The following is a 13,181-nucleotide window of genomic DNA, read 5'->3' on the forward strand; positions in this document are numbered from 1 at the left end:
ACACACACACACACACACACACACACACACACACACACACACACACACTTCAGACACTAGTCACAAGTTCAGGTTGTCAGGTGCTTCTGAACAATTGGCTATAGATCAGATGTTCCAACAACCCCACCTTGGGTTTAATTCATTTGCTAGAGTGGCTTACAGAACTCAGAGAAACATTTTACTTACCTAATTACCAGTTTATTATAAAATGATATAACTCAGGAAGAGTCAGATGGGAGAGATGCACAGGGAAAATATGGGGCTTCCATGCCCCGTCTGGGAGTGCCACTTTCCCTGACTCTCCACATGTTCACAAACCTGGAAACTCTCCAACCCCCATCCTTTTGGGGTTTTATGGAGGCTTCTTACATAGACAAGATTAAAACATGGGCCATTGACCATTGATTTGACCTCCAGCTCCTCTCTCCCCCTGGAGGTCAGTGGAATGGGGCTGAAAGTTCCAACTCTCTAATCACAGGTGGTTGGTTCCCCTTGCAACCAGCCCCCATGGAAAGTGCTTTCTAAAAGTCACCTCACTGGGGTGCCTGGGTGGCTCAGTCGGTTAAGCGTCTGACTTCAGCTCAGGTCATGATCTCACAGTTTGTGAGTTCAAGCCTCGCATCGGTCTCTGTGCTGACAGCTTAGAGCCTGGAGCCTGCTTCGGATCCTGTGTCTCCCTCTCTCTCTGTTCCTCCCCTGCTCATGCTCTGTCTCTCTCCTTCAAAAATAAATAAAAACGTTAAAAAAAAATGAAAGTCACCTCATTATGATAAACCCAGGTGTGGTGCAAAAAGGTTTGTTATGACTATCAAGATGACTTTATCAGTCTCATCACTTAGGGAACTGGTTTAAGAGCTTTATGCCAGAAATGGGGATGGAAACCAAATATATACTTATTATAAACCAGTGTCATACTGTCTCTTCCTACTAGAATGTTAGATCCATAAGAATATCAGTTGTCATCAGCAATTTTTCCAACTTGGTCCCCAAGTGCCTAGAACAGTGTGTGGGGAAAAACTGGGTGATGAATAAGTATTTACTGAAGGAGGACAATTAAAGTGACTTGTCTAGAGCCCAGCAGCAGGACCTCATCAGAGCTCAGTGGTCCAGACAGTCAGCTCAGAGTTCACTCAAGCCTGGCCCTGGCCCAGGCCCAGGGAGTCAAGAGTCTGAGAGTTTAACTGGCAGAAGACATCTAAGCTCAAAACCCCTGCAGAGCAATCTAAGGGAGGTTTACATACCAATGCACATATGTCAGAAAAGAAGTGATTCCACGAAGTTCAATGGATCCTGCAGTGTGGAAACCTTCTGGGAGATGAGTTGAGTGAGGACTTAGCGGAAATACTGAATTTGGATTGGTGAAGAGCAAGTGGGGAAAGATTCTAGGCTTCAGGAGCTGCAGTGTGACTCATGGAATCTTGGAACCTTACAGCGGAATGTAGATGGGAATGAACAAGGCCTGTTCTGAGAAGGGTAAGGAAACCTCTTGCCCTGGGGCTGGGCCTGGGTAGGGAGGGGTGGAGTTAAATCAGTAAGTTGGTGACAGTTCCCCTGAGGGCCTCAAAGGACCTCTGCCTGAGGAGTCAGCATTTGACTTTGTAAGCAACAGGGGACTCCGGTAAGCTCCAGGGTAAAGAAATGAAGTGAAGGGGTCCAGGAGACCAAGGGACCACTTTGTCAACATGTGGATTGGCTGAAGCAAGGAGACTGGGAGGCAGGGAAACCCTCCCAGAGGGTTGGGGCCACACTGGGGATACCTACAGGGATGGAGGCATCTATGGAAATAGAGGCCCTGGGGCCTCACTGGGTTAGGTAATGGAGGAAAAGAAGAGTCCATGAGGTCTTAGTCATTGGAAACCAGGGAAGTTGTAGTCCTTCATTTGCTGTTAACACTCATTTTGGGATGCCATTGGTTCATTGTGAGATCTGATTTCTTTCCCTGAAAATGCAGGTACTTTAGCCAAATCTTTCTCTGACCCAGGCCTCTACACATTAATATTATACCCCTAGAAATGGCACAGGGGAGAGGTTTGATATATGGCATGCATCATTTTCTTAGTACCTGTCACTCTACCCTCCTTATGCTGGATTCTGATAAATACTGTGGTCTTTGGCAAGGCTCCCTGTAGAGATGTGAGACCCTGACATGGCTGGATGGTGTTTGACCAGGGTACAGGAGGTAAGAGTATCATGGTGAATAGGTAAATGATTTGAGTAAAGTTTAGGAAGTGACTTGTAGAAGGCCTGGGAGGGATGAACCCAGCACTGGCAGAGGGTGCTAAGGTGGTCTCTTGGGCAATGACTGAGTATCCTAATGCAAGGAGAGAAAGGTGGGGCTGGCCTACAGAAGGAGGCCAACAGCTCTCAGAATCAAAGACAGTGCCCATAATGGCTCTTCTCACCCAAATTCCCAGCCAGAGTCTCCTCAGCAAGAATCTCTGCTTCTTATCTCTGTACTTCCAAAGCAGAAGGCTAACTGTCACAGCTGTGGTATATCTGGGGGAGAGCATTATTGCAGGAGTGGGGACTCCCCCATATCTTCTGCCATACCCAGCATATTCTCCTACACCCATCGTTTACCTGCTCCACTCTCCAATTGCCCATCAGTACTAAGGGTAGCCTTTGCCCCAAACTTCTGCCACCGCTGGTCTTCACCTGCCCTCCCAACAGCCACTTTCAATTCCCTGTCACAGTTTCTCATAAAGGCCACCTCAAAACTGCAGCACACAGGGATATTTTAGCTCTCGGGGTTTTCCAGAGAGGAAAAGAAAAATACTTGCAAACCTGTCTTTCTTTTCCACTGCGAAATAGTCCTCCCTTCAATTAAAAAGAAAGAAGGAAAGAAAGAAAGAAAGAAAGAAAGAAAGAAAGAAAGAAAGAAAAGCCTATTTAGGGAAGTAAGGAAAGGCGGCTATGATCAGGGAAAAGAAAAAGTTCACCGAAGAAGTGAATCTGAAAGTAGGTGGAGGTTGAGCAGGGATAGGGAAGGGCGTAGAGGCAACGGAATTCCGACTTCTTGGGCTCTCCCCTAAAGCAGATATTCTCGATAAATAAGATTCAAAAATTGGAGCAGTGGTATGCCATGGCTCATTTTGATTTTGATTCTAGCTGATTCCAGAAGGAGGCTCCTAACCCGGGTCCCCAAACTGTTTCCTCGTCCTGGGCCCAGGAAGCAGGGCTGGCCCAAGAAGAGCCTGGCAGCTGCCAGGGAACTGCGGTGCCTTTTCTCTCACAGTCTGCAGCTTCCTCTCTCCTACCGGAGACAAGGCGCGTTCCTAACGTTCTTGGACTGAACTGATGCTTCTGGGAAACGAAACCAAACTGCTCTAAGTTTCCAGCTCGGGCTTTTTTTCTTTCCCGCTATCTGCGGTATCTCCAGCCCTGTCGTGGCGCAAGGCGGGGCCAGGAGCTGCGGCGGCGGAAATGGCCGGGAGGGCGCCAGTACAAGGGGGCTCTATGCGGCGCGCGCCCCGCCCCGCTTGCGCCCTGCCGCGACTGCGGACCGGCGGGCTGGGCGGGGCGGGCGCTGACCGCCGTCTCCTTGCGTCCCGCAGGCTGGGAGCTCGCGCCGCCGCGCCCGAGCCGCCGGCGATGATCACCTAGGAGGCTGGCGCGGTCAGGCGCGAGCGGCGGAGGAGCCGGGCGCGGCGACACGCGGCCATGGAGCGGGATCTGGCGGCGGCGGCGGCCCAGGAGCCCGGGTCCCCGGGTCGTCGCCGTCGGCGGCGGCGGCGGCGGCGGCGTGGGGACGGCAGGACGCGCGTGGTGCGCTCCAACCTGCTGCCGCCCCCGGGCGTCGAGGACCCCGCGGCGGGCGCGACCAAGGGTGCGCGGCGGCGGCGGCGCGGGGGCACCCAGCACCTGGCAGACAACCGGCTCAAGACCACCAAGTACACTTTACTGTCCTTCCTGCCCAAGAACCTGTTCGAGCAGTTCCACCGCCTGGCAAATGTGTACTTCGTCTTCATAGCGCTGCTCAACTTCGTGCCGGCGGTGAATGCCTTCCAGCCCGGCCTGGCGCTGGCGCCCGTGCTCTTCATCCTGGCTGTCACGGCCTTCAAGGACCTGTGGGAGGACTACAGCCGCCACCGCTCGGACCACGAGATCAACCACCTGGGCTGCCTTGTCTACAGCCGGTGAGTTGGGCGCTCGGAGCAGTGGAGCGCGGGGTCAGTTCAGGGCCACGGCTCTCCGATAACTTGGTGTTGGGCGCTGTGTGAATGGCACCGGGCGGGGTGTGCCCAGAGAGCCGCTCGAGTGGGGGCGAAGGGTCCGACCTCCATTGCTCCTGGGAGCGCGGGGGGTACCCTGTCCCTGATTGCTTGGCACGGAGATGCCGCGTCCGAACCAGAATGATCCCAGGGCTGGAATCCAGCGGCCGCTGGGCGTCCTCATCCCCACCGCTCCCGCCTTTTAAGTAAAAAGGAGGGAAATCCATCCCCCCCCCCCCCCCCCCCCCCCCCCCCCCCCCCCGTGCTCTGGTTTGAAGTCCTAGCCCCAGTCTTCCATGAGGCTCTATAGGATAGGTTGTTTAACAAGTTTAGCAACCAACACAGGTACCTAAAGCTCAGGCTTAGGTAACATCTCTTCTTGGAACAACAGTGAAACTGCCACCAAGTTTTGGTGTGACCAGCACAGACATATTAAAAAAGCAGAGGTAATAATAGCAGCTGCCATCCATTGATGTGAGCTGTGAGCAGGCCACCCACTGAGCACCATTCCATAGTTGACTGTTTGTTGTTAATTTTCTAAAAATTAGCCCGTTTCTAGACGTAAAGACTGAGGCTTTGAGGGGTTTTCCAGCCCTGCCCATTGTTGGTATTAGGGAATGTCGTTCCATTGGGCTTTTTCTCACTCCCTGCACCTACCCAGAGTTTTGGACCCTCAGGCTCGGAGTGACTGGTGTCTTTTCTCCCTTTAGACTATCCACCCCCAAAGAGCCACTCCAGATCCATCTTGGAGCTGTGCCCAGTAGCTGAGCCCACCTCAACAATCCAACCCCTCAGGAAGGCAGATGGTCTGGACTTCTCTCCAAAGCTCATCCCATCTTTCCCTCCTCTTCACTTTGCTTGAGTCCTGGTGTAGGGGGCTGATGTGGGCCGCTGAGTTAAGGACATTAGTCTTGTCTGGCTTCCGTCACATGTGAGGGGCTTCTAGGAAATACCTTGTGCTCTCAGTGGCAGATTGTTCCCCTAAAAGATGGGAGTCATGGTTATTCCTACTTTTTAGGATAACTTAGATGCAGAGTAGTATTTCTGACCCTCCCAGCAACATTGGTTGTGCTTCATACTTATTTTACAAATGAGTAAACTGAGGTTCAGAGAAGTTAAGTAACTTGCCCAAGGCCACACAGCTGCTACGTAGTGAAGTGGTACTGGAATTTAACCCAGGTCTTGTCAGTTTTACAGCTTTTCCAACATTGCGGTGCTTGTGCTTCTTAAATTTATATAAAAATTACTTGAGGAGTTTGTTAAAAATTACAACTCTCAGGCTCCCATTGCCAGTGTTTCTGACCAAACTCATCTGGGATTGGACCCAGGAATCTGAGTGTTTAATTAGCACAGAAGTGATGCTTATTTAATGATGTCTCATACTTTGAGTAATGTTCTCTTGTTCTCAAGGGGCACCCACTGCCCAGTAGGCAAGCATGATGTGGATAGGGCTGTGGGATTTCCTGGCTCTTGGTCACAAGAAGCCTGAGGTTAAGAAGGGAGGGGGCATCTGTTATACAGACATCCTGTGTCCCTAGTGTGAGGATTCTGGGAGCTGTACATCTGCCTTCTGCAAGACAGAACTCTGGTGGGACTGTCGCAGGTTTGAGTCTTCACACACACCACTTCCTGTTATTAGTGAGCCAGTAGCTCCGGTAGCCTCCTTTTCAGAAATACTTAGGCCTCAGGAAATATAGTATATTTTCAGTTGACAGAGTGTTTTTAATCCATTATGTCATTTGACCCTTAAAACCACCATCACCCCAAATGTGCAGATGAGAAAATAGAGTGGTACCCAAACACAATTCTCTTTACTTGACTTCAAAAGGTTTCATAGGATTTTGAAACCTTCATCTTCCCCTTGGACCACACCTGTCCATGTTCTCCTCACCTTCTACCCTGACCAGACTGGGATTCTTAAATAATCAGTACAGCCCTCAGGGGCAGGTCCTCAGAGATAATGGTGCTTTCAGGAGAAGTTGCTAAATGTCTCCCAGCTCCCAAGTTGAATTTCTTGAATGCTTTCCTGGGCAGAGAAGGGGCCCTTTCCTTAGGAAGGTCCCATGTGCAAGAGGGGTGGTAGCTGTTTGTGGAGACGAAGACTATCTGGAGGACAGTCATCCTTGTTCAGAAGCCAAACTCTTCCAGGCCTAGAAAGTCTGTGATTGGTGTTTTTAGGACTGAGCTGTGAGTAATGTGGATTTCTGAGCCCTCCCCTGTCCTCTGAGAATGGTGACTTGTGCACCCATTGCATTCCAGGCTGTGTGTAGCTGCCTTGAAAGTTCTGTGCTTTGACTAAAACCAGTGCCCTGAGTTGCTCCTCACCATGTCAGGCCCTAGCCACACCCTGGGATAGAAGAGGAGGAGGCTGGGTCTTGCCCGGAGCTTACTGTGGGGACTGATTGCACTATGCAGGACGTGTCCATGGGCTGGGGCCAGGACAAGGCTCCTAGCCTAGCATTGCAGGATGCAGGTGAGGAGAGGCCTCCCAGAGGAGGGCATGAGTGAGGACCAGGGAGGATGTGGCCAGACAAGGGACGGGAAGGGCAGATGCCACAGTTGAGAGAACACAGGATGGTGGTGGTGGTGGTGGGACACGTGACAGGGTCAGGGCAGCCTAAGACTGCAACCAGGCCATAACTTTTTTTTTTTTGGGGGGGGGGGGGTAAGGTGCATTCTTGAAGCCCAGGATCTCAGGTGCCTGGCATTGGGACCAGCCAGAGTGGCCCAGAAGATGACTTATTTTATGTCAGGCCAAAGTTTGTTCCGTGCCTTTGGTTACTAGAGAGACAATGGGAAGCACAGTTGTGAGCAGTCAAGGTCTGTTCTGTGCTGCATCATTGCTCTGGTTGATGTGCAGAGGGGTGTTTAGTCAAAGCATGTGTAAATGCAGAGCATGAGCAAAGTTTAGTTGGGGAAGCCTTATCTGCTGACACTGTCTCTGGATGGTGGCTTCTTTTGGACATTGTCTGTGTTCTGACTATAGCCTGCAGTGTGTCAGTTATTTATGTGGTGTTTCTCTCAGTAACATAGTCCTAGGGTCCCTTCTTTATGAGAATCCCCATCAGACTTGTGAGAAATGCAACTTCCCCAAGCCCCCACCCCATGCTTTCTAGCCTGTGGAGGTGGGAAAGCTGGTGTCTTCATCAAAGCTTTGTTAACACACAGAAGTTTGAGAAGCAGTCCTTTGCTTCCATGTCCTGAGCCCATTGTATCCTCTCATGGATTTCATACTGTGGTATTTAGAAAAATTCTCCTGAGCCATGCTCAGTGGGATGAGAGAGAGATAGAGAGGTGGGTGATCCTGGGGGTCGGGTCCTATCAGTGGCCTCCCAGCTGGTAGAAATGGTCAGTTTGAGCATCACTCAGTTGTGGTCTAGTGGGTTGGGGAGGGTGTAGAAAGGCCTTCTTGGTCATACAGACCATTTTGGTGCTGGCTGCGGCTGGCCAGAGGGTCCACAGGTGGAAAGAAAGGGGGCTTACTGAGCAGCCATCTGGGACAAGGCTGGTGTCACCAGAGGCCTGGGCTGAGAGGGGAACAAATGGTTGAAGGGTGCAAGATTGGCAGGGCTGAAGGAGGAGAGGACATGGGAACACAGAATCAGCCTGGAGAGTGGTGATGGGGGCAGGAAAGCAGAGAATAGTTGTCTGAGAAGGACATTGATAAGGAAGTTGAAGAAGCAACATTCTGAGAAGGGAATATTGCCCAGGAGAGCCAAAGGGAAGAAGCAGGGACCATGCATGTAAGAAAGCACTCTCATCCTTGTCTTCAATTTTAAGGGAAGTGGGTAATACTTCATTAAACAAGAAAACCTGATCCCTGCTCCCAGAAACAGATCAGGTCTCCTAAGGGTACAACTTGAGGTGGGGGTGCTGCATAAGCCCCCTGCCTCACCTGCACTCTGTTTCCTAAATTGTCAAGTGGGCTGTTGAACCCAGGTCTGCATTCCCCTTCTGGCTCCCTTGTCCTGTGACCCTCTCTTTGCTCCATACTCTGCCTGAGTCATTGTATAATGTCCCCCCCCCCTTTTGCCTCCATTCCCTTTGTAATGACTTAAATATAGTCTTTTTAAAAATTTTTTTTAATTTAATTTTTTAAATTTACATACAAATTAGTTAGCATATAGTGCAACAATGATTTCAGGAGTAGATTCCTTAATGCCACTTACCCATTTAGCCCATCCCCCCTCTGACAACCCCTCTAGTAACCCTCTGTTTGTTCTCCATATTTAAGAGTCTCTTATGTTTTGTCCCCCTCTCTGTTTTTATATTGTTTTTGCTTCCCTTCCATCATGTTCATCTGTTCTGGGTCTTACAGTCCTCATGTGAGTGAAATCATATGATATTTGTCTTTCTCTGACTAATTTCACTTAGCATAATACCCTCCAGTTCCATCCATGTAGTTGCAAGTGGCAAGATTTTATTCTTTTAATTGCCGAGTAATACTCCATTCATCCATTGATGACATTCATCCATCGGTGGACATTCTTCTTTATCCATTCATCCATCGATGGACATTTGGGCCCTTTCCATACTTTGACTATTGTTGATAGTGCAGCTATAAACATTGGGGTCCATGTGCCCCTTCGAAACAGCATACCTGTACCCCTTGGACAAATACTTAGTAGTGCAATTGCTGAGTTGTAGGTTAGTTCTGTTTTTAATTTTTTGAGGAACCTCCATACTATTTTCCAGAGTGGCTGCATGAGCTTGCATTCCCACCAGCAATGCAAAAGAGATCCACTGTCTCCACATCCTCACCAACATCTACTGTTGCCTGAGTTGTTAATGTTAGCCATTCTGACAGGTGTAAGGTGGTATCTCATTGTGGTTTTGATTTGTATTTCCCCGATGATGAATGATGTGGAGCATTGTTTCATGTATCAGTTGGCCATCGGCATGTCTTCTTTGGAGAAGTGTCTATTCATGTCTTTTGCCCATTTCTTCACTGGATTATTTGTTTTTTGGGTGTTGAATTTGGTAAGTCCTTTATAGATTTTGGATACTAACCCTTTATCTGATACGTCATTTGCAAATATCTTCTCCCATTCCGTCGGTTGCCTTTTAGTTTTGCTGCTTGTTTCCTTCACTGTACAGAAGCTTTTTATTCTGATGAGGTCCCAATAGTTCATTTTTGCTTTTATTTCCCTTGCCTCCGGAGATGTGTTGAGTACGAAGTTGCTGTGGCCAAGATCAAAGAGGTTTTTGCCTTTCTCCTCAAGGATTTTAATGGCTTCCTGTCTTACATTTAGGCCTTTCACCATTTTGAGTTTATTTTTGTGTATGGTGTAAGAAAGTGGTCCAGGTTCATTTTTCTGCATGTCGCTGTCCAGTTTTCCCAGCACTACTTGCTGAAGAGACTGTCTTTATTCCATTGGATATTCTTTCCTGCTTTGTCAAAGATTAGTTGGCCATACGTTTGTGGGTCCATTTATGGGTTCTCTATTCTGTTCCATTGATCTGAGTGTGTGTTCTTGTGCCAGTACCATACTCTCTTGATGATTACAGCTTTGTAGTATAGCTTGAAGTCCGGGATTTTGATGCCTCCTGCTTTGGTTTTCTTTTTCAAGATTGCTTTGGCTATTCGGGGTCTTTTCTGGTTCTATACACATTTTAGGATTTTTTGTTCTAGATTTGTGAAGAATGCTGGTGTTATTTTGATAGGGATTGCATTGAATGTGTAGATTGCTTTGGGTAGTATCTACATTTTAACAATATTTGTTCTTCCTATCCAGGAGCATGGAATATTTTTCCAATTTTTTGTGTCTTCTTCAATTTCTTTCATAAGCTTTCTATAGTTTTCAGTGTATGGGTTTTTCACCTCTTTGGTTAGATTTATTCCTAGGTATTTTATGGTTTTTGGTGCAATTGTAAATGGATCAATTCCTTGATTTCTCTTTCTGTTGCTTCATTGTTGGTAAATAGGAATACAGCCGATTTATGTGCATTGATTTTATATCCTGCAACTTTGCTGAATTCATGACTCAGTTCTAGCAGCTTTTTGGTGGAATTTTTTGGGTTTTCTATATAGAGTATCATATCATCTGTGAAGAGTGAAAGTCGTAGCAGAGGCTAAGACTTCCAATACTATGTTGAAAAACAGTGGTGAGAGTGGACATCCCTGTCTTGTTCCTGACCTTAGGGGGAAAGTTCTCAGTTTTTCCCCATTGAAGATGATACTAGCGTTGGGTCTTTCTTATATGGCTTTTATGATCTTGAGGTATGATCCTTCTATCGCTACTTTCTTGAGGGTTTTTATCAAGAAAGGATGCTGTATTTTGTCAAATGCTTTCTCTGAATCTATTGAGAGGATCACATGGTTCTTGTCCTTTCTTTTATTGATGTGATGAATCATGTTGTTTTGTGGATATTGAACCAGCCCTGCGTCACAGGTGTAAACCTACTTGGTCATGGTGAATAATTTTTTTAATGTATTGTTGGATTCAGTTGGCTAATATCTTGTTGAAGATTTTTGCATCCATGTTCATCAGGAAAATTGGTCTATACTTCTCCTTTTTAGTGGAGTCTCTGTCTGGTTTGGGAATCAAGGTAATATTGGCTTCATAGAAAGAGTTTGGAAGTTTTCCTTCCATTTCTATTTTTTGGAACAGCTTCAAGAGAATAAGTGTTAACTCTTCCTTAAATGTTTGGTATAATTCCCCTGGAAAGTCATCTGGCCCTGGACTCTTGTTTTTTGGGAGAGTTTTGGTTACTAATTCAATTTCCTTACTGGTTATGGGTCTGTTCAAGTTTTCTATCTCTTCTGTTTCAGTTTTAGTAGTATATATGTTTCTAGGAATTTGTCCATTTCTTACAGATTGTCCATTTTATTGGCATATAATTGCTTATAATATTCTCATATTATTATTTTTATTTCTGCTGTGTTGGTTATGATCTCTCCTCTTTCATTTTGATTTCATTTATTTGGACCTTTCCTTTTTCTTCTTGATCAAACTGGCTAGTGGTTTATCAATTTTGTTAATTCTTTCAAATAACCAGCTTATGGTTTCATTGATCTGTTTTGTGTTTTTGGTTTCAATAGCATTAATTTCTGCTCTAATCTTTATTATTTCCTGTCTTCTGCTGGTTTGGGGTTTTATATGCTGTTCTTTTTCCAGTTCTTTAAGGCGTAAGGTTAGGTTGTGTATCTGAGATCTTTCTTCCTTCTTTAGGAAGGTCTGGATTGGTATGTACTTTCCTCTTATGACTGCCTTTGCTGCGTCCCAGAGGTTTTGGGTTGTGGTGTTATCATTTTCATTAGCTTCCATATACTTTTTCAATTCCTCTTTAACTTCTTGATTAGCCCATTCATTCTTTAGTAGGATGTTCTTTAGTCTCCAAGTATTTGTTACCTTTCCAAATTTTTTCTTGTGGTTGATTTCGAGTTTCATAGTGTTGTGGTCTGAAAATATGCATGGTATGATCTCGATCTTTTTGTACTTGCTGAGGCCTGATTTGTGTCCCATTATGTGGTCTATTCTGGAGAACGCCATGTGCTCTGAAGAATGTATATTCTTAATATATCTGTTAAGTCCATCTGGTCCAGTGTGTCATTCAAAGCCATTGTTTCCTTGTTGATTTTTTCATTAGATGATCTGTCCATTGCTGGGAGTGGGACATTGAAGTCTCATACCACAATGGTATTACTATCAATGTGTTTCTTTATGTTTGTGATTTATTGATTTATATATTTGGGTGCTCTCACATTTGGTGCATAAATGTTTACAATTGTTAGGTCATCTTGGTGGATAGACCCCTTGATTATGATATAATGCCCTTCTGCATCTCTTGATACATTCTTTATTTTAAAGTCTAGATTGTCTGACATAAGTATGGCTACTCTGGTTTTCTTTTGTTGACCATTAGCATGATAGATGGTTCTCCATCCCCTTAGTTTTAATCTGAAGGTGTCTTTAGGTCAAAGTGGGTCTCTTGTAAACAGCGTATAGATGAATCTTGTTTTCTTATTCATTCTGTTACCCTATGTCTTTTGATTAGAGCATTTAGTCCTTTGACGTTTAGAGTGAGTACTGAAGGATATGAATTTATTGCCATTATGTTGCTTGTAGAGTTGGAGTTTCTGGTGGTGTTCTCTGGTCCTTTATAGTCTTTGTTGCTTTTGGTCTTCATTTGTCTTTTTTTTTTTTTTTTTTTCCTCTTTTCTCCCCTCAGAGAGGCCCCTTAAAATTTCTTGCAGGGCTGGTTTAGTGGTCACAAACTTTTTTGATTTTTGTTTGTCTGAGAAACTTTTTATCTCTCCTATTTTGAATGACAACCTTGCTGGATAAAGAATTCTTGGCTGCATATTTTTCTGATTCAGCACGTTGAATATATCCTGCCACACTCCTGCCACACTCCTTTGTGGCCTGCCAAGTTTCTGTGGATAGGTCTGCTGCAAAACTGATCTGTCTTCCCTTGTAGGTTAAGGACTTTTTTTTCCCTTGCTGAGTTCATGATTTTCTCCTTGCCTGCGTATTTTGTGATTTTGACTATGATATGCCTTGTTGATAGTTGGTTTTTATTGAATCTAACAGGAGTTGTCTGTGCTTCCTGGATTTTGTGTCTTTCCCCAGGTTAGGAAAGTTTTCTGCCATAATTTGCTCACATAACCCTTCTACCCCTATTTCTCTCTCTCTTCGTCTTCTGGGACTCCTATGATTCTGATGTTGTTCCTTTATAATGAGTCACTGATTTCTCTTATTCTTAAATCATGCTCTTTTGCCTTAATCTCCCACTTTTTTTTTTTTTTTTTTTATTTTTTTTTTTCAACGTTTTTTATTTTTGGGACAGAGAGAGACAGAGCATGAACGGGGGAGGGGCAGAGAGAGAGGGAGACACAGAATCGGAAACAGGCTCCAGGCTCCGAGCCATCAGCCCAGAGCCCGACGCGGGGCTCGAACTCACGGACCGCGAGATCGTGACCTGGCTGAAGTCGGACGCTTAACCGCCTGGGTGGCGCAGTCGGTTAAG

The 13,181-nt window shown here is 46.1% G+C and overlaps 1 protein-coding gene across 2 annotated transcripts in view; it reads left to right on the forward strand.

Moving 5' to 3' along the window:
• Positions 1-2,961: 2,961 nt before the first annotated feature.
• ATP10A (ATPase phospholipid transporting 10A (putative)) overlaps positions 2,962-13,181 on the forward strand; it is a 191,310-nt gene continuing 181,090 nt past the window's right edge. Inside the window, exon 1 of one of the 2 annotated variants that reach the window (XM_049613943.1) lies at positions 2,962-4,136. In XM_049613943.1, coding sequence (XP_049469900.1) covers positions 3,661-4,136 — 476 coding nt within the window. In that variant the 5' untranslated portion in view covers positions 2,962-3,660. The remainder of the gene's footprint in view (positions 4,137-13,181) is intronic. The other variant, XM_049613944.1, reaches the window with a different exon arrangement.

The sequence above is a fragment of the Panthera uncia genome (assembly GCF_023721935.1).
Source record: "Panthera uncia isolate 11264 chromosome B3 unlocalized genomic scaffold, Puncia_PCG_1.0 HiC_scaffold_1, whole genome shotgun sequence".
Lineage (NCBI taxonomy): Eukaryota > Metazoa > Chordata > Mammalia > Carnivora > Felidae > Panthera > Panthera uncia.